Here is a 25,730-nt window from a genome sequence, read left to right as displayed (position 1 = left end):
GGTCTTGTTTATGCAGTAAGGTTAGAGACGGTTGAGTTTTGGTGTGAGGTTAAATAATGATTGTGTTTAGGCATTAGGTTAGAGATCGTTCCGTTTAGGTATAACGTAAGGTTATAAAAGGTTATGTTTAGGCATTAGGTTAGAGATATTAAGTTTAGGTATAAAGTTAAATTGTTGTGTTTTAGGCATTGGGTTAGAGATGGTATGTTTAGGTATGGGTTGCTGCGGTTAAGGTCAGAGTAAAGATCTGGGAGGCGGATTAGCCAATGACACTGTGTGACCTCAAACATGGATTCAGAGCGTGTGTGCCGATGCCAGTTCAGGAGCCACAACCTATTCTTTATACATAATTTTAGGGCTGCACAATCAATTGAATTTTAATCTTGATCATGAATTTGTCTTCCCACAATTTAAAATGTACACGATCGTCCGGTTATTGACAGTTATTGATGTGTTAATTGCCAGGAATGGAGCACAATGTAAAAGTAAAAGCAGCGCTCTGAATTTAATTTAGTGTTAAGTTTTGGCATTCATTTTGAGATGCACAGAATGTTCAGTGTAGGTGGATAACGATGAACAGTTTTATTTTTTATTAAAAAATGTGTACGTTAGCAAGAATGTACGGTAGCACATGCATGTGAAAGCACATCATCATTTATAATGATAATGATAATGAATTATTTGTATATCACTTTTCTAAACAATGCTACAAAGTGCTTTAGAGACATGTTAAAAACAGCAGACAACCAAGCAATAAACAACACATTGTCAACAGCATAAACGGTATACAGCAGTAGAGGTGCCAATTAAAGGCAGATAGACCTAAGAGAAACACTTAACACACAGGAAGCACAGATTGTGCTAGCCTCAGATCCTCAGGGAGGGCCTTCCAGAGCCCAGGGGACCGGACCGCAAAAGCCTGATCCCCCCGAGTAGCGAGGCGTGTCGTAGGAACGACATTGCAGTACAAATATCTTTGTCAGCAGTGGTGTAAAATGTACAGAGTAACTAAGTACATGTGCTCAAGCACTGTACTTAAGTACAATTTTGAGGTTCTTTTACTTTACTGGAGTATTTCCAATTGTCTGTACTTTTACTTCTACTCCACTACATCTCAGAGGCAAATATTGTCCTTTTACTGCACTTCAATTACTTGAAAGCTTTAGTTAATTGCTACTTTGCAGATATAAAGGATTATATTATAAAACATACACTTCAGCCCTATTTTATACATAGGCTATTTGAAAATAGCCGATCTACAAGCTCACAACGCGTCGCAATGCGACGCGTTGTGAGCTTGTAGATCTGCTATTTTCAAACCTTTTTGTACATTTACTTTTTTTTACTTTAAGTATATTTTGATGCCAATACTTTTGTACTTTCACTCAAGTAACATTTTGAACACAGGCCTTTTTACTTGTAACAAAGTATTTCCACATTGCAGTATTGATACGTTTACTTTAGGGGTGTGCCGATATATCGTCCCGCGATATATCGCGATACGTTTTCGCGACGATATGTATCGTTTTGGGAAGAAAAAAATATCGTTTTTGAAAAAAAAATTGTTTTTTTTTTTTTTTTTTTACAATCATAATAATCAGGCATGCAAACGGCCCCGAAGTGAAAAGAGTGACAACATGTTTTTTTTTCGGGTCAGGTGTCATACTATTTGGATTCAAAACGGCTATTGGAGCTGAAAAGCTACAAGTTTGCATGTCTGAATAATGCAAAAACAGAATTATTTGTTTGCATTTTCTTTTTTTCTCCTCCATATATTTTCATAATAAAAAAAGTGCGTATCGTATCGTATCGAAATCGTATCGAAGTTGTGAGCCAAATATCGTATCGTATCGTTTCGTGAAATGAGTGTATCGGCACACCCCTAGTTTACTTAAGTAAAACATTTGAATACTTTTTCCGCCACTGTTTTGTCAGTAACTCGAATGAATAAACATTCATTGGACTTAATCATTTTGGCCCTAAATCATATCATGAAAAAAAATATGTTTCACTTACACCTGTGTGTGTTTTCCACCACCCTCTCCCTCGCACACAGGTGACCCTCATTCCAACCCACGACTCTGACGTGATGAGAGAGTGGTACCAGGAGACCCACGACAAGCAGCAGGAGCTGAACATCATGGTGCTGGCCAGCAGCAGCACCGTGGTGATGCAGGACGAGTCCTTCCCAGCGTGTAAGATAGAGCTGTAAGAACTCTGTCCATGCGTTAAGGGATCCCTTTAAACCCCAGTGGTTCTCAAAACGGTTTAATTGCAAGGACCCCCATAAACTCTTGAGAGTGTACAGACAGACCCCCATAAACTCTTGAGAGGCGTGTATACAAATCTACGACGGTGTTTTGACAAGTCCCGGAAAATACGCGCTGTGATTGGCTAGTAGTCCCCTTGATTGGCAGTTGTTTGCTGAACGCTCACCCCTAAAACATGATTTATGATTCTGTTCCTATCGGGACATAGCTCGAACGGCGTTGAGTCGGCTGAAGCAGACTTCGCAACGTTCGGCACGGCGACTCGCTTGGCTCAAGTCGGCTTCAGGCGGCACACCTCCGTCGCGGATAAAAACTGTACTTTGTCGGCGAAAAAAAAAAGGGGTAGAAACAGCCAGTTCCTGTTCTTTCATTTCAACCAATCAGAAGAAGGTATGGGGCGGCAAAACACCATTTGTCCACTCTCAGAGTTACGGACCTGTAAAGGTCCATCTGGAACCCCCTCAAGGACCACCAGAGGGTCCTTGGACCCTACTTTGAGAACCACTGCAAAGAACAGGTGACAGTGGACCGTTATTCCTGATGTTAATTATGATTCATACAGCATAATGCAAAACTAGAAGGGACATGTGATAAACGTATATGCTTAGAAAAATTATACTATTTGAGAGCAAAGTATACAAATAGATAAACTTGAATGAGGACAGCCTATTCTCTTTAGTTTGGCCTATGAATTAACTATATAATACGATGATAAAGACATCAGAAGAGAATTAAATAAGACCATCTCCTGATGGTGGAATCAGATGTTTTGGATGTAAATGGATTGTATTGGGGGGGGAGACTAAATGAAAACTAAAACATGATCCTGGCCTCATAATCTTGTATTGCTAACACTGATCTGGTTATACTAGCGCTGGCACACTTAACTTAAGGCCCTAAATCGAGTTACTTCCATCTATTCCCACGTAGACTGGACATGACTCTATGGAATGAATATCAAAATGTTTGTTAGTGTGTAAACAACAATGAATCTGACCTCCAAAACTAAAATATATAATAATAAACACCGTAAATATGTTTGGATAATCCTTTATATTCACACCAAAGGATCACAACTAACCTGTTTATCTGTTATTGCCTTAGAGTCTAAATGAATGTAAAAAGAGTTGATGCACTTAATCTAGCAGGCAGTATAGCAGTCACGTACGTACGCTTAGATCTAATTAGAACGTAATAAACGAAGCACCATGTAAGAGATGCCATGCTTAATATTATGAATGCCAGCGGGATGTACACGTATGGTTGAGCGGTGGGAAATTAAATTAAATCGATGGGATACTTTAACTTATTATCATGAAACATTATGGCTGTCTGACTTTATATTATGTGCAAGGCAATGTGCTTTCTTATGGGAAACAGTTGTTCCTTATGTTGTTTTTATTTATTTGTCTGTGTGTGTGTGTGTGTGTGTGTGTGTGTGTGTGTGTGTGTGTGTGTGTGTGTGTGTGTGTGTGTGTGTGCGTGTGTGCGTGTGTGCGTGTGTGCGCGTGTGTGTGTGTGTGTGTGTGTGTGTGTGTGTGTGTGTGCGCGTGTGTGTGTGTGTGTTATGTTGTTTCTGGTCTTTTTTTATAGTGTATGACTGTTGATTAATATGTTAATTTATTATGCTCCGATACCGAGATAGCTTGTAGCTATGAGGGTAGGATTTGCCTGTATCACATCTGTGAAATGTATTTATTATTTCCAAAGGTTAGGCTTGATTTAAAACAAACTTATACTGTAGAAGATAACTTTCTAGTTTTGTTTTAATTTGTTGCTTCAGAGTTGTTTCAGAACTCGCAATTACACAGGAAAGAAAATGTTGATTTATCTCTGAAAGTGTACAAATGGATCCTTACAGGTTTAATTTTATTCAATAAAATGTTTTTGAGTTGCCAATTAACCCCCCCCCTTTCATCCATTTTAGTCGATTTTTAATTTTTATTTATGCACTTTATTTAATTCATTCTTTGTTAGAATAAATGTCAGATTTTTTTTCTTCTAATTTCTGAAAAAAAAATCTTTTTTAGGGAAACTCTTTAAAATTATTACATTTCCTTTTTTAAATATGGTTGTGTGACCCGAAACTGGGTCCCGACCCATTGTTTGGGAACCACCCACCTCAACATGCCCTGTGCTGACTGGCACTGCCCCATGCAGCCTGTAGGAGTCTTTGGTGCAGTGACAGTGATGGCCCCTCCTCGACTGGCTTCCCTCCCACGAACAACAGGCTCATTTTTACACTTTCAGAGTTAAATGAACACTCCTTTTCAACTGTGTAGCCATGTGCCAGATCTGATCTTTTTAACACCATGTTTTTTGTGTATAATTGCCGAGCTATGAGGCCACTAGCATTTTCCCAAGCAGAATATTTTACTATGGCTTCTTGTTTTCTAAAGCACTGTACTATAATTATAAATAGCTTTGTGGCAGGGTGAATGGTTGGAAGAAATGCGCATGAGCAATGTGATGCTGGATTGCTTCTTCTCTCTTCTCTTCTTTTTTTTTTTTTTTTTAAAGGAAATCAAATTTGCTCAGAATTGCCATGTGGACTCCACAATTATAGGCTTGAGAAACTATATTAAGCATTGACTAAGTAACTTGACTAAGTATACGGAGCATTTCAGCAACCACGAGCTGTACTGCAGCGTTGTGTGCTAATTCCAGCTATTGTTGTCCATGGCATTGTATTAGTTAAAAGTACAAGCAGTCTGCTAGTAATATCGTCCATTTTATTCTGTCTCTCCCTTAACATTCTTATATATCTGGAAAGCCTCTAAAGCTTGAGTTATACTTTGTCATGCGATGGTGCCGTGTGCCGAAAATAGATGATCTACAAGCTCACATTGCGCTGCGGTGCAATGTGTGGTGATCTTGCAGATCGGCTGTTTTCGGCATGCAGAAACGATTGGAACGATGGAGAGTAAATTAAGCATTCAGAAAACCAGTAGAACAGAAGAAGCAAGACTGACTGACTGACTGCTTTGTATTGAAGAGAGAATACACTTTAAAACCAACGTGACGCAAACGGGTGACAATGCAGAGGGCCCACAGATCGACTTTAGCAGGCCAGCCACTTGCAGCACCTTCAGCCAAACCGACAAACGCAAGCAGTTAACAAAAAGTTGTTGCAGGTTCTGGTACTATGCACTGGTCAGTTTACTCGTAGAACTGGCCATGTATTTCATTTATCGATATCAGGTTTCTGCCTTCTGTTGAGAAGGAGTTCTGAGCAAAATATCACCTGTACTGACATGGAATTATCCTCTAGAGCAGAAATAGGATCAAGGGATTCCAGCCACGCTTGCAGTGTTGAGGACCAATAACAGTTGTTCTCAGCGCTGAGAGAGATTGGTTGGAAAGCCTTGATCAGGTTTTTTGCCATATACCAGTTTTCCTGCGATAGAATCTCTATAGCATGTACGTCAAATCAATAACACACCTACAAGCTGTCTCTCTCTCTCTCCCTTTTCTATCAACAATCTGTCTATATAAATCTTTATTAATCACTCTTTATCTCTTTCTCTTGGGCGATTGTTAACCATGGTTGTCTGCAGCTGTGTGTGGTATACTGTATATTTGTCTTGTGATCTTGCATCCTCCCTTCCCTTTCCCAAACTCATATCTAACCTCTCTAGCGATTAGTTTCCAAGTGAAAATATGACTTAGTGCTTTTCTGATGTTGTGTGCAAAACCTCATCTACCCTTAATGGGAAATTTGATGTAAAGTGACCCCCTACTAAAAAAAAATGAATAAACCTTCAAAACCAACCACAATAAAAATCTGATATGGAATATTATTTTGTGTCTTTGCTTTTGTTTTTCCCTCAAACTAGAACTCTAGGATATTAGCAATGTTCAGTCATCAGTCACCAAAAATAGCTCATCTACAAGCTCGCTATTTTCACCAAATTATATTAACCAGGTATGGTTATGGTAACAGTTGGCTAACGTACAAGTTCATGAAAACTGCATTGTTTGCTATAATAAACAGAGTGGTAGTTGTAATTTATTGTTAACTTTTCCATGTTTATTAGGAAAAGGATAGTAGGTGTTAAGTGCCATTCACACTGAGCACTACTATAAATATAACTAGATAGCTATATCGTTCACCATTGTATAATATTTGATATAGTTGGTGGTATAGTTATAGTGCTCAGTGTGAATGGCCCTTTACTGTCAGGGAAGGTATCCTAAAACGCACAAAACTTTGTCATGGCTATGATAATGAATGCTCCCTTAGATTTCATCCAACTCAGTCAGACATGAGGTAACAATAGAACAGATTTAGAGCTGTCATGGCATACACATGATAATGTCAAGCAACAGTTAGACTATGTCTAATTTATGCTCTGTCATACGATGGTGTATACAGTTAATTGGGCTTAACAGTATGGTTAACGATATAAAACTGGTCCAGTTGTGCCAAATTAAGACTGTTTTAATAATTATAAATAAAGTTATATCACCTCTCACAACAACGATAACTGATGTCCCTGGGACACTGAAAGAGATTATTTAGTCAGATTTACTTTATTTAGACGGGAAACAGAGACAAGAGACCAAGGAAGAGGAAGAATATTCCTGAAAGACATAACACAGATCTCCAGCCAGAAACAAACCAGGGACGTTACAAGGCATTTATCTGGCCAGCTCCCGAGCCCTGAGAACAGCATTTAATTTTGTATAAAGACTAAACTGAACAATTAGAAAAGACATGGACAGTATATTGTTGAAAGACATATGTAACTATATCACACATTATTATTTTCAGTTGGGACATGCATGTATTAATGATGATGATGTACCCCAAGCAATGCCTAACACCCCGTCCACACAGAGATACATGAAAGAGGATGCAGATAAAACCTGCAGGTTGTTTGTCATGGGATGTCTGGGCCCTTTGAAAACTTCACACAATGTAATGGTATATCATGTATACATGTGGCAATAAAAGAAAGAAAGAAAGATAAAAAAAAAAGTAACATTTCAAAAACTCTTATCTGATGGACCATGGGGAAAGCTCAGCTAAATGGGTTGAGCTTGTGTTGCTATGGTAACAGAGGAGACCCTCCCTGCATCCATCCATCATTCCATGTGCTCTTGGACAGCACAGTACCTCTAACTCATAGCATAGTGGAGGCTTACATCAGTGATTCATTCTCAACCTTTTGAATTTCAAGGACCCGCTGTGCGATATGGAGTAGGCCCGTGGTTCCCAAACTGGGGGTCGGGACCCCCAGGGGGGTCTCCCAAATTATTTTTTTGCGGGGGGGAGGTCCCCAGATTATTAGCTTAATGTAACTATGCAACGTTGTTTTCTCACTCAACAGTAAACAAACCAACATAAAGTGTAAGTGTATATACAGGGTATCTGCACATTTCTCATAAAATCTAAACCACTGTTTGGGAAACAGTGGTATAGATTACATCATCTTTCCGCAGTGAAATATGGTATATAAATGACAAAGACTTCACTTGTAAGGGGGGGACAATGGAAAATACACATACTGTACATGAAGAAACACACACACGCACGCACGCACGCACGCACGCACGCACACACATACACACACACACACACACACACACACACACACACACACACACACACACACACACACACACACACACACACACACACACACAGAGAGAGAGAGAGAGAGAGAGAGAGAGAGAGAGAGAGAGAGAGAGAGAGAGAGAGAACAGAACAGACTGCACAGTCACAGCTGTGGAAGACAGGACAGCTGAGGAATACACTAATACATGGCTCAGTATAGATCGCCCAGTCAGCATGTTGTGTATGAAGTAAAAACACATTCTGGTAACAAGATAAACTGACATCTGATTTCAAAATGGCAAACAGGAGATAATGAACAAACAGTAAAAAGAAATATGTATGTACCCTGAAATGAATAGTTCATATAGGCCAGGAGAAGGGACATTCTGTATGAGATATCTATACACTGTGTTTAAAATGAAATATTTTTGTCGATAACGATGCTCTCCTTTCAGGTGTGTAATTTACTGCTAGGCAAAAGTTGCTATATTCTACCAAGTTGAGGAACCTGTCCATAGCTGCTTCTTCATTTCTTTAAGCTTACAATGAAAACCAACAAACAGTTCAAACTACAACATCTGTGATGTTTTCATGGGGGAAATTCCTAAAAGCTAGCCAAACTTGCCAGACAGGCTTTTACATATAGGACAGGCTTTTTAATATAGATATTAATAGAGTGCAAGGCAAACAGGATACACAACATGATATCTAAATGGCTTGATGGCAGATCAGGTCATCAGGACAGACACAGCATAGGTGGGCTGGGCACTAGGGACATCTGGGCAGACTGGGCACCTCAATGTAAAATTGGCAATTTTGTCCAAAATATAACAACATTTGAAAAAAAGAAAAAAAAACATAAAAGTATTCTATGATGACAAACACAATCATGCTCATACAATTCAAAAAGTACATTTGCATATATACATTTCGGCAATTTGAAAATAGACATCTACAAGCTCACAATGCATCACGATGCCACGCATTGTGAGCATAGATCAGCTATTTTCAAAAGATTTTTATACAATTGAAAACTTGTGAAATGGGACATTCTGCATAATGAGTACTTTTACTTTTGTACTTTAAGTATATTTTGAATTTTTGATACCAATACTTGTGTACTTTTACTCAAGTAAGTAAGTAAGTTTGAATTCCGGACTTTTAGTTGTAACAGAGTATTTCTACATTGCAGTATGGATACTTTTACTTAAGTAAAACATTTTAGTACTTATTCCACCTCTGTGTCTGTGACAAACACAATCATGCTCATACACTTGCTGCTGCCTGATATACAATTCAAAAAATACATTTGCACCGCCTGCTGGTTAAAAGCGGGAATTAAATGTCTGGTGGGTGGGTGCGTCGGTTAAAAAAAATCATGCGCTCTAGGGCGCTGCCATATTGGAATAAACCAATAATGTACAGCTTATTACATGATCAAAACTGCATCTCTACCTTTCATCTTATTTATTTTTTTAATGTGTGCCATAAAAGCGAATTATATATTTGATTTCCATGCATATATTTAGTGTCTAATATATCTGATGATCTTGATACCGTGATCTCTAACACAGTATGCTTAACAAATATAACAGTATCCCCTTGTTTTCATCGTAATGGTTCAGTCGTGCACAATGGCGTTGGGAAGAGTGGGCAGATATGCCCTAAAATCCTTCATACATCATCATTCTAAAGGTCTTTTCCGTGGATCTGTACAGCCAAGCTGGCTGGAACGTTGTACGGGAGGTATGTGAGCCTTTAGTCATCTTGATTTGAAGATTGGCTAATAGTAGCCTTTGGATCAAGAGACTTTAAGCAGCTTTGGGCTGCCTGCCATTGCCCTGATACGTGACTGTCATGGTCATGGATGAACTTCAACCTGGTGTTTGCACTTTCTCTCTTTACAGCATTGGTTCTCAAAGTGGGGTCCGGGGACCCCCAGGGGTACTTGAGGGGGTTCCAGGGGGTCCCCAGCTAAATGATGGATAGGAACCAAATGGACCCTTACGGGTCTGTAACTCTGAGAGTGTACAAATGGTAACGGGTCCATTTGGTTCCATTTGTACACTCTCAGAGTTAAATTAACCTTGATTTTACAATATGAATTGGGGTCCCAGAGATAGAGATGCTATAATATCATTGTAGATATTTGTAGCTATTTTATTTATCTGTGGAACCAAGTCATACTAAATGTAATGCCTACAATTCCAAGTGCTTGTCAGGGTGGGGGGTATCCAGTTCAAATATGATTATTTATGGGGGTCTCCAGTTCAAATATAATTCTTTTGGGGGGTCTCTAGTTCAAATATGATTCTTTTGGGGGGTCTCTAGTTCAAACATGATTCTTTTGGGGGGTCACCAGTTCAAATATGATTTTTTGGGGGGTCCTAGTTCAAATATGATACTTTTGGAGGGTTTCCCAGTTCAAATAGGATTATTTTGAGGGGTCGCGACCTGAAAAGGTTGAGAACCACTGGGCCACAGTACCACTACCAGACTTAAACACAAGTAGTATCCAAGCTTTCTGCAGTTTTCACTCATCGTAGCACAGCTATTGTATTTATGCATACAGCGTATCATTAACTACTGTAGGCTAACTATAACTTTTCCCCAGCCAAACGGCATCTCTTGTCAGAAGATGTCGTCAAACTACAAGACTTTCAACAAAGGAAACTTGCTGTTGCTCATCTTGTCACCGGATCAAAAGGTACAGTAACTAGCTGTTCTATGAAGATAGTTGACTCGTTGCAACCCAGCAACTTTTGGACGCTGCAATTAAAATGTGTCTTATAAAATGTATAAGAACTGTAAGTAGAAAGGCTGACATGTTACCTATGTTCACAGGCAACTATTTTGAGATAATCAACCAGAAACTACAGAAAAATGAGCTGATTCTTAAAGATGAGCTGAAGCTGCTCCTTCACTTGTGTCAGTCTGCAGAGGACGTTGTGACAGCAAGAGACGCCATCTATAGGTAGGTATGCATACACTGCAAACTGATGGAGAGAGAGACTGCCAGTACTGCTAACAGGTTGATAATAATCAGGGTTCGATTTGTTAAAAAATGAAACCCTGCTAGCCATAAAATGAATGACCAGAGGGGGGATATCAAAAGCAGAGGCATGGATCATACTACAGTAAACCTTGAGATTCAGATTTCTTGACTTTGTGAAAATGAGGATGGAGGCACTTTAAGACTATGCCTCTCTGTGGATCTTTTGTTGCTATGGGGCAAACATTTCCTTTATGTTCCCTTTGCCAGGTATCATGAAGAGAACCGGAACCTGGCATTTGGAGAATTTAAGTTTGGTCCACTTTTTATGAGACTGTGTTATGAGCTGGGAGTTGAGGAGATGGCAGCCGCAACACTTACTGATCAGGTACATCGCAACTTTAACCACGTGAAGCCTAGCATCCCTATTATGGGTGCAAACGTTCAGAGACATTTTTAGATCGACAGGTCTGCTACGTTTTTCTTTTTTTAGTAGTCTAATCTTTCTAATCTTATTTAGATGTTTGGTATTGCATCAAAGTCAAAATGCAATTTAGTCTATACTGGTGCTGTCTCTTACAACCCAACAGTAGAACCTGGGTTTAAATCCCACATAGGACATGAAAGTTATGGATTGCAGCTTTAATGTACAGTAAAATCCATTGTAGGGGCCCATTTGTTTACATAGTACACACTGAGGTGAGCGTGCCTCCCACACACAGACACACAGTATTACCACTTTCCTCAGGGTCACAAATGACTTGCTAATGTTTGCTGATGCTGGATAATGCAACAATTTATTGCTGTTTTCTAACCTTTGTTTATGTCCTGTCCTGATTTGTAATTATTTTGGTTTTAGCTTCCCTGTATACTGTATTTTTATGACTTGTATTTGATTAAGTCTGCTTATTCTCTTTTAATGTATCTTTGAACCACTGTGTAACATTTGTTAAGATAACTGCTATACAAATACATTTGTATTATTATTATATATTATTAATTACAGAGTATGAAAGGATTCTTCAACGACCCAACCTCCTTCAACATTGCCATAGACATGTTATTCACAAAAGAATGTTACGAGAGTAAGTGAGAGGCTAACGGTCACTGAACAGTGCATAATAGAAATAGTACTTCATTACTTCAGTATTTATACTTCATGTGATTCTATGTACTGTATAATAAAGAGAACAATATTCATTGCAGGGGCACTTGATGTTGTAAAAGAGATGAAGAACCAAGGTGTGTTATTCAACAAGGACACATACATGTTGGCCTGTGCCACCTGCTATAAACTGGTAAATCAAGTAATGTCAATTGTTTGTTTTTTTCTGAAATGGTAACATCTACTTCTGGGATCCTTTTAAGACCTGAGGCCGATTCTACGAATGCCTTCTAAATCAGTCTAAAACAGTTTTCTGAAAAAACTATGATGCTTATATATCGTTGCTGTCGGGCAGAAAACCTCTTATCTCCATATTTTAACTTTTTGTGTTTTTTCGTAAATGAATGCGCTACTTGATCATACTACAGCATCACACAAAAGCATTAAAAGTAGCAGATCTACAAGCTCGAAACGTGGTGCGAAACGTGGTGCGAAGCGGCGCGTTTGTGAGTTTGTAGGTTGGCTATTATCGCTGATAGACACCGCCGTGGGACAAAGTATGACATTATGGATTTGTTCCAACTATGTGTGGCATAATAACTATGGTGAGACACTGCCTCACCATGTCCTATCTGGGAACAGCCAGTGAAATAATTTTGTTTAAGTATTATCTTTTGTTTGTCCATTGATTGATGAGTTGATTTCCATTTTTCTCAGAACTCTCCAGAAACCTATAGAATTTGCTCTACTCTACTAGAGGAGGGACAATCCAAAGGGTTCTTTATCCCCAGACATGCCTATTCTTTTTCTGTGGCATTAGCACTTAGACAGGTGGGTCCATCCTCTTTCATGGTGTTCATATATACATGAAATATTATGTATATATGGAATACTAAAATGTCCCCCCCCCCGTTTTTTTTTTCTTTCCTCCCCAGAATGATGTTGAACAGGCACGATCACTATATTCACAGATAATAAGTACAGAGGGCAAAGTATGTCAAAATCTGAAGGTAAGGGTGCATCATGTAATGGTAATATTAGTTGATTTGTAATCAACATTATTGATAGCTCCTTTTTGTTTGTTTTTTGTTTGTTTTTGAACAGGTGGTGATTTCAGCAATGTCGGGTGCAGTGAGAGACGGTGTTTCTGTCTTGCATGCAGCCTTATCGCCCAAAAGTCCAGCTTTTGTGAAGAAGCTTGAATTTTCTCAGGAAGTTGTAAGTGAAACTTGGTAGAGGTTTGGTAGAAGTTTAGGTTGTGTAGTTGCCTTGCCATGATATACAACTCAAAATGTTGGCGCGTTATCTTCAATAGTTGCTCTGTTGCTTTAGAATCCAAAAATATTCTCAAATATTCTCCCCATTGACTTACATTGCATGGTGAAACAGCTCTCAAAGTCACTCTTTTAGAATTGGCACATAAACAAACGGAAACAAAGTGGACTCTGACAATGGACAGTATAACATTAAGAATCCCAATAGTAAAATCAACAAATTGATCGACAAGGTAACTACACAACCCAAAACTCTACCGAAAGGTCATTGATCTTTTAACCAATAATAATGATGATGATAATAATATTCATTCAATTTTTCTAAAATGTCTCCAACTATGATGCCCAAAACTGATTAAGATGCAAGTTTAAGTTGCCCATGCAAGCACTGGTATTCCAAAACCCATGGCACCCAAAAGTCAAAGACCTGGGTCACATTTAACTGTGATTTTTTACCTAGAATGGCCAGGGTGGGCGAGAAGAATGTCTGTCTGGCTAATTGATGACTTCTGTCTTCCATCCAGGTGGATCTGCTGCGTTTGCGCAGTGAGAATGGACCGCACATGGAAAGAGTGGCGCAGATCGTGTCCCAGCTCGAACAGGCTGGTCAGGTGACTGGGAAAAGTCTGGATTATATGCTGTGTCACACACCCACCACAAAGAGGAAGCCACAACCAGTAATGGAGGAGAGGAGGATCAGTCGAAGGACTCTGACGCCATTACGATCCAGTCTTATGTCTGAGTGAAGTGGGGCTGCTTGCTGGGTCTTATGCAAAACATTGCCGATCTACAAGCTCACAACGTGTCGCAGTGCGACACGCTGTGAGCTTGTAGATCGTCTATTTTTCCCCTTGTAAGACGCCATCACTCGACGGAGGCTTGACTCTAACAATTAGAACCATGGAGTCCCCTGGCATACAGGACTGAAAAGAGTTGATCATTGAGATGTAGCAGTACCGTAATTGACTTTTTTCCAACTCTATCTACCTCTCTAGGCAGAAATTACCCATCTATTTTCTTTCTGGCCTCACACAATAAGTTTGCACAATCTCTCAAAGGTATTATCGGCTGTGCTGCTAAATGTACGATTGTACAAAGGCAGAAACCTTAAAAATCATTACACCTTTTCTCAGATTTGGAAATGCACCTATTTACTGTATAAGTGGTCAGCAGGTGCTGGCATCCACTCTGCACAAAAATTTGCAAGATGATACAATAATGGCAGCAAGTGATTGGGGGAAATGTGTGTTAGATTGTAAATAAATGAATAAACTTGTATAATATATTTAATAATAAAAAAGGAGGGAGGAAAACTCTGTTCTGACTGATGCACTCTTGGTTTTATAATGACCTTTTCCCAGCACCAAAATGTTTTGCCCGTAAAGAAGTAGTTAAAGTTGTTGTTTTTTTACCTTATGTCCTACTAGCAGTGGTGTACTTACAGTAAGTACTATTTTGAGGTACTTTTACTTTAGTATGTACATTTTTCGGTACTGTATATTTCTACTCCACATCTCAGAGGTAAATATTGCACTTTTTACTCTGCAATTATTTGACAGCTTTAGTTAAAGCTGCACTTGCTTGCTCAGGGGATAAATTGAATCTTGACTATCAGGTCAAAATGTGTGTCAAATCCTGTGTCTAGGTGAGCCATGACCTTTGACACGATCTAAATGTCTCAATAGAAGAGCAGGGAGACAACATACAACCAACATACAACATACAAGTTATATTGTATTAACATACTCTACCATACAGATTGGACAAAATTGGTTAAGTGTGTCTGCTGGTTTTATAGATAATTAAACCAATTCACTTATGTATTATGTATTTTATTAAGAGCTTATGTGACTAAATAACTACATTCAATCCATAAGAACACAGTTTCTTTATTTTCCATTTCATGAAAAGTAACAGTTTTGGACATTGGTTTCTACCTAATAGCGACGAATCGACGATATGTAAAAGTAAAACCCATTTCTAATCATTCTATTATATACTAATATATAGTATTTATATTTATATATTGTAGTTTTGATACTTTTACTTAAGTAAAACAAATCAGAGTACTTTATTCTTCCACCAGAAGTTCTCCCATGTGCCCCTGTTCTCCTGCGCCACACCTCACACATGTAAACAAACGATGACGTGGTGCACGAAGCTCCTCCCACACAGGAACAAGAAGAACGTCACAACCAACCCCCCCAACTAGACAACAACAAGCGAGCCGTTAGCATTTAGCATTAGCTACCACAAAACCAAATACCGCTCGTAGTAGGATTAATGCCAACGACATATTATTAATAGTGGTTAGTTAGTAACATCAGGGCATGTTTGTGTGCGTGAGAGCAGGAGGAGACGTTTACGGCTTCGACGTGTCGTCAGTGAAAACAACCGCTTGTAGTTTAATATTGGGTAGCGTTGCTAATGCTAGCCTGGTTAGCTAACGTCCGTTAGCATAGCAGCCACAACTGTACCAGCTGTGGTGGGTGGGACTGACAGCAGCTCTTTGTTTAGCAAAACAAAAGATTAATTATTTATTTTTAGAGCATTTATCTTAACACCTCGCGACGTTACTGCCAGGCGTTTATTTTATATTATTTTAAAATAATATAAATATTATATTATTAGTTATATATTATTTGTTTTATATATCAAATTATAATATAATATAAAGTGCCTTGAAAAGTAGGTTAATGTAAAGCTCACACAGACCCAGTGAGTTAGCTATTTTCTGGGTGGTTCTCTGTGACTACAGTGTCTGACACTGTCTGTGTGACATCTGAATTATTGACAGTGTTGCTAACAGTTAGCTTTAGGTCAGTAGGCTGCTGCAGCCGCCACCACCACCATAGTGTTGCTAACAGTTAGCGTTAGGTCAGGCTGCTGCAGCCACCACCATCACCACCATGAGCACCTCCAACGACTCTGCTGCCTCTGCTGTGGCCATCGATGATGATGGCATGACATGGTGGTACCGATGGCTCTGCAAGATAGCTGGAGTTCTGGGAGGAATATGTAAGTAGTAGTTGACCAAAAACAAAAGTTCATTTTTTAAAAATATATATTTTTATATATATTTTTTGTGTTTATTCACAGTGCAAAAAATCTGACATGTCAACTGTTAAGCATTACATTCCCAGTGTACTTTCTTTTTTTCCTGTCTTGATTTGTGATCAAAAAAGATTAGACTGCTTGCTATCTACCACGCCTGTTCATTTATAGAAGAGTGCTAGTTTGTGGCTTGTCATCTATTTCTATAACGATGTCAAATGTCAAAATGTGCTTTCTTTTCAAGCACTTTTAAGTCATTTTATTTATGTTCATGCAACATCTATATGAAACTGTAAATGGCACCATAGTTGGTGCTCTCTAACCTAACCCTTGGGTGTGCCAAAGGGAACACTGGCTAGTAATCTTAAATATGTATTGTCGAATACGTATTTGTATTTGTATTTTTGTATCTCAGCAGTGTATTTGTATTATTATTAATTCATTATTATAATCTCAGGTCTTGTATTTTATTGCATTTCTCTGGCCCTGGGTCGGCTAATAAAGATGTGTTTGATGTAGTAGTAGTCATGGGTCAGTCTTATGTAGACTGGGACCAATTCACTTTGCAATGTGCAAATTGTGCATCTCCGGTCTAGAGCGGATACGGAAACAGTCTGGTTGTGCATGTATACTGTATATGTGTGTGTGTGTGTGGAGATGACCAGATACAGTAGGTGGACTGTAGACCGGATATCAGCACTGAACAGTAAATAGAAAAAAGGCTTTTCCGGAGGTTAGTCATGGGTGACATGGCCTTTTTAATGTTTATGACGCTGGCGTGCCAGTCACCCTCAAAAGATCTTGTGACAAGATGTGACAAAATGAGAACAGAGAGAGCGAGAGACTATGACATGCTTTTCCCATAAAACATCTAGTATCCTACTAGATGTTTTATGGGAAAAGCATGTCATAGTTCTTTAATTGAACCCCACTGGCTGTATTTCAGACAAAGGCAGCACATCACCAAGGCAGACCTTTATTAATCCCGTGGGAAATTCAGATTCTGCTTCACACAGCTGCTCTGTTTCAAGAGCTCTGGTATCCATGGTATGAGTCACAGTGTATTTACTGTAACAACTGTAACCAATCTTTACAGTCTTTAGTGTTACAAATGGATTAATTAACACTGAGGAGTTTTCTGTGTGCCCGAGAGCTAGGAAATGCCTCTCCCTGTTAGGGATGGGGTGATATGAAAATTACATGTCACGATTATTGTGGCAAAAATAATTGCAATTAATGATATTATCGCGATAATCAAAATATGCTTAAAACTTAAAATGCCACTTTTGTTAACCACTTGATACCTATTCTGGGGGCAATGTTCGACAAAAATAGCCGATCTACAAGCTCACAACGCGTTGCAAGATCTTGTAGATCTTCTATTTTTGCTATATGTATATATATATATATATATATATATATATATATATATATATATATATATATATATATATTGCTATATCCTATATGATCTGGACTCCCATATGACACCAGAGTAACGTTGCTTGTATTCCATTAATTAATTATTTTATTTGTTTATTTTACTAGGAAATCCCATTAAGATCATAACTCTCTTTTACAAGAGAGAGACCTGGCCATGTGTTGAGGAGATGCTAATGTAATGCGTAGTAGCTTTTTGTTTCCTCTTTGCATATTCAACCTGATTTATTACGAACTATTTCAGCACAAATGTCTTCGAACACTTTTATCTATGCATGTTGCAGCATCTAGTGATTGGTTATTGCCATTGCTAATCATGAGATTTTTTGACCTGTGCAACAGTTTTAGATCATATATGTGTTAGATATAGACTCAGTGCAGAGTTTTGATTATACATTGGGTTTTGTTATTATTAAGTATTGAAACTACCCCACATCTTTCAAAACTCCTAAAAAATAACTGAAGAGAAAAAATAACTGAAGATTCCAACCTTTCTTTTCATGCCAAATTGATTGTAATGACAATCCGTACATGAAAAAAAGTTGTGTTAGTCTTTTCAGATGAGGATTGCTAATATATATTTTGTATCCAAACCACATAGCATGTGCCACCTCTGGAGTGTGGAACTGTGTAACCTTCAGCCCCTTAAACATTGCTGCTGGAGTTTGGATGGTGTAAGTTCTTCATTGTCTATTTCATTGAACAACATTCAAATGCTAACATGCGGGCTAATTTTATGTGTAGAAATCTGTCCTATACATTATATTTCATCACTGTTGGCCAGAAACCTTGCCTGTACTGTATATCCAAAACCATGGGGAGGGGGCTGTGTTTTAACCCATTGAGACCTGAAGCCGATTCTACATGTCTCCTAAATCTCAGCAGTATTCTGAAAAACGTTTGTTTCTATATCAGTGGTGCTCAATCTTTTTGATGTCAAGGACCCCCAAAATGATATGTATTTGGCCGCGGACCCCCATCAAAATATTTTGCTCCAGGGACCCCCAGAAGCAAAGATTTGAGTTAAAAATGTTCGCTTTAAAACAATATATATTCAAAGATTTGCACACATTTTCACGATTTTTCAAAAATAGCAGATCTACAAGCTCGTAGCGCGGCACTCGGTGCCGCGCTATGAGCTTGTATATCTGCTATTTTTGAATAGCCCAAAGTGTAAAATAATGCTTTTTAGCTCAAATCAAAAAAGGACACAGTTCCAGGTCTTAATGGGTTAATGGGATCCAATGTAGTTATTATTTAGTCACAAGCTCTTTGTTAATACTTTACATTGGTTTAACATTTATGAAACCCACAGACTGGATTTACCACTGTCAACCTGGCATCCCTATTTTGGACTTGTCATTGAAACACACACACCAAAAAAAAATACAATCTCACAACGCATCACAAATTCACAATGTGAGTCTGCGACACGTTCTGAACTTGTAGGTCTGCTATTTTTGTTACTTTTATGCGACACTGAGATGACGAGTATAAAATAGGGCATACATTTTTATATGTATATATAAATAAATAAAGAATTATGAAATATGGAGGTACACCGTTTCTGATGATTTGCCTATGCCCTATGCCAGTGGTTCTCAAACTTTTTCATGTCAAGGACCCCCAAATTGACACTTATTACCCCACGGACCCCCATTTGAAAATATAAGCCAGGGACCCCAATAAGAGAAGGTTTTTACGGCTCTCTAGCAGTGATTCTCAACCATTTTAATTTCAAGGACCACCAGTTTAACATGCATTATGCTACGGACCCCCATGTAATGGCATTTATACCTCTGGAACCCCAATTCATATTATAAAATCAATGTTAATTTAACTCAGAGTGTACAAATGGAACCAAATGGATTGTACACTCAGAGTTACAGACCCATAAGGGTCCATTTGGTTCCTATCCATCATTTAGCTGGGGACCCCCTGGAACCCCCTCAAGTACCCCTGGGGGTCCCCGGACCCCACTTTGAGAACCAATGCCCTATGCACGTGTTCAGTCTCGTTTTGAGTGCACATGCACGTTTGGGATGTTTGCACAAGAAGACGGTTCACAGTTGTTCTCCTGTCCTCTCCCGTTTGCAGGTTAAATGCATGTGTGCTGTTCCTGTGTGAGGTGCCATTCTGCTGCCAGTTCATAGAGTTTGCTAACGCAGTAGCAGCGCGTGCAGACAAACTCAGACCTTGGCAGAAAGCCATCTTCTACTGTGGGTAAGAAAGAAGAAGAACACGCCCTTTTTAGGGCTGCAACCATCGAGTATTTTCTTAGCAATGATGTTATCGATTACTTTTTTCGAATAATCGAGAAGCACTTAAAAATAAAGTTTAATGTTGTTACTTAATTCTTTGTTTTGCACAATGGTGTCGTTCAAAGATACTGTATGAGCTTGTGGATCTGCTATTTTCACAATTTGTATTATTTATTTATTTTACTTTTCATCTATGACTTGCCCAAAATAGGGATTGATTATTAATCGATTTTTATTTTATTATTGATAATTTTTCGATAGTTCGATTTACTGTTGCACCCTGCTACACCTTTTGCAATGGCCATGGTTCATGCCTCTTACTCAAAATATGACAAATTACGTGAGTTATGACTAATTTTTGAAGCATGATACGTGAATTGACATAATTGTTTTGCTCTGTTCTTGTCTGTCCATCTGTCTGACTGTCATTCATTTGCAGAATGGCGGTGTTCCCCATATTCTTGAGTTTCTCCTTGACAACATTGTTTGGGAATGCCATTGCCTTCTCCACAGGAGTCCTGTATGGCCTTGCCTCTCTGGGCAAAAAGTGAGTGCTCTGCTTAATTAAACGCATTCAATAATTCAATTAGATCGTAACCACTTAAACGGTATATCCTTCATTGTACATCAAATAGCTAAAATAGCAGAACTTCAAGCTCACATCACGACGCGTTGTGAGCTTTTAGATCTGCTATTTTTGTAAAATTGATCACCTATCGTCACCGAATGTTGGCCTAATGTGACATGCTCATAATAGGGACCTCAGGATCCATGTGGTTATCATGAAAATCAGCAGTTGTGCCATGACATTTTCTATCTGAGTGTTTTCAAACAAATTAATGATTTTGGAATTTCCCATTCTCTCAATTCCCCCTCCTGCATAAGAAATCCCACTCTAAAATGTTATAATGGCTAATCCTAAACACTGACTTACCTGACTTAAACCCTTTTGATCTTAGGGGAGCATAGGTCATTTATGAATTTCCTCCAGCTAGTTCGGTGTTGGGGCGATCTTCTCTGCTTCCTTCCAAGATGTTCCTTTTTTTCCCTGAGGTCCGCCTCGACAGACCTTTTCCAGCTGTTTCTGGGTCTTCCTGGTTTTCTTTTCCCCTGAGGGTTCCTATCCTAAACACACCCTATATCAATTAATAAGACATGCAATACCCTGTAATGCTTGGAGGTTCTAATAACAAGCCTAATGGGTCTACAACATGCATTTTAACTTTTGAAAAGCAGGAGCCAGTAATAACATAATGATTAATATTGTGTTTTAACCAAAGCTGTCGTACATGCTCTTTATTGTTAACACCTTTTATTTATTCCTTCTACATAACCTTTTTCTTTCTTTTTTTACTATCACTGCTCCTGAACCCCCAACCCACCCCTCACACTCACACACGCACACACACACTTCTCGTATCCTCAGGGGTGATGCTGTGACCTACGCCAGACTGCACCACGGCAAACGTGAGGATGAAGAAAAGATGACGGGGACGATAGACGGGGTTCCCGAGTGAAGCATCCGCCGTTTTGCACCGGGTTAATCTCTCGTTGCTTCAGTTGTCACAGAGAGACGTTTCCTCCTTCCCAACCGCCTTCCGTCAGTCTGTCTACCTACATACATACCTACATCCATCCATCCTCCTTAACCTATTGAAACCGGGGACGCATCTGTGTAACTACTTAAACCATTATTTTATACTTTGGCTGTAAAATAATAACAGATGTACAAACTCATTGCGCGGCACCGAGTGCCGCACTATGAGCTTATAGATCTGCTATTTTAAATCTTTGAATATATATATTTTTAAAGCGAACATTTGTAACTGAAATCTTTGCTTCTGGGGGGGGGTTCCTGGAACAAAACATTTTGATTGGGGTCGGCGGGCAAAAAAATATAATTTTGGGGGGTCCTTGACATGAAAAAGTTTGAGCACCACTAATATAGCAGCAATAGTTTTTCAGGAAAATGAAGACATTTGTTGAGACATTTAACAAATGTTTGCTCTAAAAAAAAATATATTCAAAGTTTTGCACGATTTAAAAAAAAAATGCCGCGCTATGAGCTTGTAGATCTGCTATTTTTGAATGGCCAAAGAAATCTTAAAATGACACAGATGCGTTCCCGGTTTGAATGGGTTAAGCCTGATTCGTACTTGCTCGCCTGGTGGCGTCGCTCGCCAAAAATATACCTACGAGCTTGGAGGTAGGCTATTTTCGGAGTGCCGCCACCATGCAGATGGAGCGTGAATTAGGCATTACCTGTTGTCATGTTGACTCGTAGCAATGTCGCTAACTTTATTTATTACTTAAACTGTTGAATACAGTATTTGTTGTTTTGGTCTAGTGTTATCCATTTAGATAGATGACGACTTAAAGAAACGGTTTGGTACGCAATGTGGAGTTTCTCAATTTGAATGGGCATGTTTAATAGGAAGGTATTTGTTTTCCTTTTTAATTTTCTTTATTCCTATTGATTGTATTTATTATGTTTCCCTTTGATGTTTGTGCTGCTGTCAATGGTGATAGGTCATTTTTTTCAACAAGTACGGTGGGAGTGGCATCCTCTTAACTAATGAGCCTTTCAGGGAATCTGAATAGAACATAATGGCATTGTGAAATTATATTATATAATTTCACACATACATGAAATCATACATAAACGGTATGTATACTGTACACACACACACTGTAACATTTCGGCATTAGTTATTTCCAGTATGATTGTAAATGTATGTTTAAGACATAAGACATTTTTTATTGGGAATGTATCCAGTACAGCCAAAGATCAAGACATTTTTTTTTGTTTTGTTATACACTTTAATTTGCATCCGTTGCTCCTTGAGTTTCATTGCATCTTTAGTTAAGAGGTTCTAACACGGAACCTTAAACCAAATGGGACCGGGTGTAACAAAACCTTTCAAATGAGAAGAGCTTGGGTTTTATCTCACTTTTCTGCATTCAACTGACATGTCTTGTTTCCTTATTATCAATTAACACTTGTATGCGAGTGTGAGCTTAATTACTACAGTATACTAAATTAAATTATTTTTTAACTTTCTATCCTTAATGTTTTTTTGCTATTGAATGTCTGCTGATTGGTCTGTGTTTATAACTCTACTGAGGTAAGCTCTGCCCAAGCCTTATTGAGGGAAAGTATCTTGATTCAGGGAGTAAAGCCAAATTCATACTTTGTTATATGACAAAAAATGTTTTTATTTTTATCAAGCATATAAATTAGATTTAATTGTCATCAGAGCCATGATTTGGCATTTGTCATTCAGATAAGATGGCCAGTACTCAGTCAGCGATGTGTTACCTTTTGTCTTTGTGTTATTTTGTTGCCTTGCCTTGCCTTGTCATCTGGTTTGTGTACAGGAATGCTTTGTTAATGGTTGTTTGCACATTCTTCTTGCATCAGTGGATCTGCAGACTGGTTTTCACTGGTTAGTAATCTAGTTCAGTGGTTCTCAACCTTTTCAGGAAGTGGACCCCCCCACCCTGACAAGCACTTGGAATGTAGGAGTTGAGGCTGAATTACATTCAGTTTGACTCGATTCCATAGATAAATATTGTGAAAATAGCCGTTGCGAGGCGTTGTGAGCTTGTAGATTGACTATTTTCACAATGTTTGCCTCTTTATTACATTATTTGACAATTTGGCCAATGTTTGACCAGTTTTTATAGCATAGTTTGTTGATTTGCTTTTGATGCAGTAATGGTCTTTCCTCTTTTATTTTCAGTTTTTTTCCCTATTTTTCCTTAAATGGTCACTTAACTGTCACCTGTGGGGACCCCCCTGGGGTTGAGAACCACTGATCTAGTAGAAATTAACACGTTACCACCAGCTTTCAAGTAGCATGGTCGCTGTCGGGCGGAAACCTCGCCTTAACATGCCATCTTTTTTTTTTTTTTTTTCATAAATTTGTCACCCTGTTTTATAAATATTTAACCTATGAAGATTATTTAGATCTTGTGACTTAATCTCGAAAGTCCATTGGATTCATTGGAACACAGATTTCTTTCTTTGACCCCTAATTTCCTGAACAAGCAACATGCAAGGTTTCCACCCAACATCATTGCAGGGTAAAAAGCAGCAGGACTCAAATATCCAGTGGTGGAAAAAGTACTCAAATTCTTTACTTAAGTAAAAGTACCAATACTGCAATATAAAAATGTTACAAGTAAAAGTCCAGAATTCAAAATGTACTTGAGTAAAAGTACAAAAGTATTGGCATCAAAATGTACTTAAAGTACCAAAAGTAAAAGTACTAAATATTTGAAAATAGCCGATCTACAAGCTCAGTGCGACGCGTTGTGAGCTTGTAGATCAGCAGCAGGACTCAAATATCTGAACCAATGCAAAAAAAAAACACTATCAAGCATTCGAAAGCACAGAAGCCAGCATTTAAATATATGTAATAAAACACTACACATACACCAGCAGTATGCTATGTTTTGACACCAGTACACAGTTGAAATACGGTTATGTCAGAACCATTAAGCAAAAACAATGAGAGAAAGTCCCAAGTTTTCCCTAGTTATGTGGCTGCGTTTTTGATAATAGTGTACTGTCTTGTTTATCCCCATGTTTTGAGTGTCGTTTATTTCACTGTAAGGCAGTGGTTCCCAAACCTTTTAGCTTGAGACCCAAAAGAGAAATTTGATGTCTCCCCAGGACCCAAACTAGTGAAAATATAGCAGATACAAGCTGTGACCTTTTTGAGTGGCTATTTTTACTACTTAAAAAAAAAATCATTTCTAATTGATTGACTTTTTATTTATATTTATGAAATTATTTTGGGGAAAAAAATGTTTTTAATTTGGGAAAAATGAAATAATTAAAAACAAAATGTAGGCAACGAAAAATAAAGGGATATTTATTCACAAGCCATAAATGGGTCCTGACCCTACACTGTTTGGGAAACACTGCTGTAAGGGATATGTGCAAAACCGATGTGTGGTGATGTGAATCCTTATCACCACAATGGCTTCTCGTGTGTCATGTTTTCCTCTGATCTAATAGCAGGAATAAAATATGGCTTTTCCATTGGTGTCATCTGTTTTTTGTTTTATTTATAAAACAAAGCGTTGGTGAATTTTCTTTTAGCATTCCTTACTTATTTACATACAAAGAGCGAGGAAAAGTGTTGTTTTGCTTTGCATATTCAGAGTATACCCCCTAAAACGGTACTCAGCTACTCTTCTGAAACTGCCATCACACGTATTTTATCACTCCTGGATGTCAGACGAACAAAATGATAATTGATGTTTTTCCTCTTTAAATGGTACCGAGATCTCACCAGGCCCATGGACTAAAAGTGGCACCTCACCACATCCAACTGCGCAGGTCAGTGTGCGACCAAGGAGCAAGGCCCAGGATCACTCATGTTGTTGGTTTCGTCAAGATCCAAATGTCTTAATTGTATCCGCATGGACACCTGGAGACACACCTGAGCAAACAGGAATGACGAGGGACGAGGAGAACTACAAAGGGGTATTTCTCCTTCTTAGCAGTTCTCCCTCAACACTATTGAACAATTAGAGTAATCATTCCAGGTAAGAGAGTAATCTGTACAGGGTTGAAGCAGGTCAGTATTCTGTTCTGATTTTTACTGATTTTATATGTAGCGACTAGCGAGGTAAGTAGTTGTTATGGTGGTTGACAATTTCAAAGAGCTGTTGGATTTTCTTGGTTAAATCTCATGAACTTCTGATCTTTAAGATACACCCCAACATTGGAATCCCCCTGTATTTGTCAAAATACTTCCAAA

At 38.5% G+C, this 25,730-nt stretch overlaps 3 protein-coding genes across 6 annotated transcripts in view; all 3 read left to right on the top strand.

Annotated features, from left to right (window-relative positions):
- map1b (microtubule-associated protein 1B) overlaps positions 1-2,860 on the top strand; it is a 37,584-nt gene extending 34,724 nt beyond the window's left edge. Inside the window, exon 8 of the mRNA XM_084046136.1 lies at positions 2,057-2,860. Coding sequence (XP_083902262.1) covers positions 2,057-2,212 — 156 coding nt within the window. The 3' untranslated portion in view covers positions 2,213-2,860. The remainder of the gene's footprint in view (positions 1-2,056) is intronic.
- A 7,820-nt stretch (positions 2,861-10,680) lies between these two features.
- ptcd2 (pentatricopeptide repeat domain 2) lies at positions 10,681-14,484 on the top strand. 3 transcript variants are annotated; one of them, XM_084046759.1, is made up of 9 exons: positions 10,681-10,804; positions 11,093-11,210; positions 11,829-11,907; positions 12,029-12,120; positions 12,645-12,758; positions 12,863-12,937; positions 13,032-13,145; positions 13,726-13,965; positions 14,036-14,484. In XM_084046759.1, exons 2-8 carry the CDS (start codon positions 11,151-11,153, stop codon positions 13,945-13,947), a joined length of 756 nt encoding a protein of 251 aa, XP_083902885.1. In that variant the 5' UTR covers positions 10,681-10,804; positions 11,093-11,150; the 3' UTR covers positions 13,948-13,965; positions 14,036-14,484. The 3 variants fall into 3 exon arrangements, with proteins under 3 accessions (XP_083902885.1, XP_083902884.1, XP_083902886.1); XM_084046758.1 differs by having other exon boundaries at positions 13,726-14,484; XM_084046760.1 differs by lacking the exon at positions 10,681-10,804 and having other exon boundaries at positions 11,136-11,210; positions 11,831-11,907; positions 13,726-14,484.
- Positions 14,485-15,410: 926 nt separating this feature from the next.
- Positions 15,411-25,004, top strand: LOC311038342 (calcium channel flower homolog). 2 transcript variants are annotated; one of them, XM_084047811.1, is made up of 5 exons: positions 15,411-16,219; positions 18,297-18,369; positions 19,793-19,918; positions 20,396-20,503; positions 21,383-25,004. In XM_084047811.1, the coding sequence occupies exons 1-5, from the start codon at positions 16,111-16,113 to the stop codon at positions 21,471-21,473; spliced, it is 507 nt and encodes a 168-aa protein (XP_083903937.1). In that variant the 5' UTR covers positions 15,411-16,110; the 3' UTR covers positions 21,474-25,004. The 2 variants fall into 2 exon arrangements, with proteins under 2 accessions (XP_083903937.1, XP_083903938.1); XM_084047812.1 differs by lacking the exon at positions 21,383-25,004 and adding an exon at positions 20,842-21,367.
- The last annotated feature ends 726 nt before the right edge of the window (positions 25,005-25,730 follow it).

The sequence above is a fragment of the Gymnoscopelus microlampas genome (genome assembly GCF_963454915.1).
Source record: "Gymnoscopelus microlampas genome assembly, chromosome: 21".
Lineage (NCBI taxonomy): Eukaryota > Metazoa > Chordata > Actinopteri > Myctophiformes > Myctophidae > Gymnoscopelus > Gymnoscopelus microlampas.
Note: the sequence above shows the minus strand (reverse complement) of the source record. Positions and strands in the feature narration are given on the sequence as shown.

Bases quoted from the DNA above. Each gene is read 5' to 3' on its own strand.
- ptcd2 (XM_084046759.1), top strand. From the start codon at position 11,151: ATGAGACTGTGTTATGAGCTGGGAGTTGAGGAGATGGCAGCCGCAACA. The intron at 12,759-12,862 runs GTGGGTCCATCC...TTTCCTCCCCAG, and splicing joins TGGCATTAGCACTTAGACAG to AATGATGTTGAACAGGCACG. The intron at 13,146-13,725 runs GTAAGTGAAACT...TCTTCCATCCAG, and splicing joins TTGAATTTTCTCAGGAAGTT to GTGGATCTGCTGCGTTTGCG.
- LOC311038342 (XM_084047811.1), top strand. From the start codon at position 16,111: ATGAGCACCTCCAACGACTCTGCTGCCTCTGCTGTGGCCATCGATGAT. The intron at 18,370-19,792 runs GTAAGTTCTTCA...TCCCGTTTGCAG, and splicing joins GCTGCTGGAGTTTGGATGGT to GTTAAATGCATGTGTGCTGT. The intron at 19,919-20,395 runs GTAAGAAAGAAG...ATTCATTTGCAG, and splicing joins AAAGCCATCTTCTACTGTGG to AATGGCGGTGTTCCCCATAT.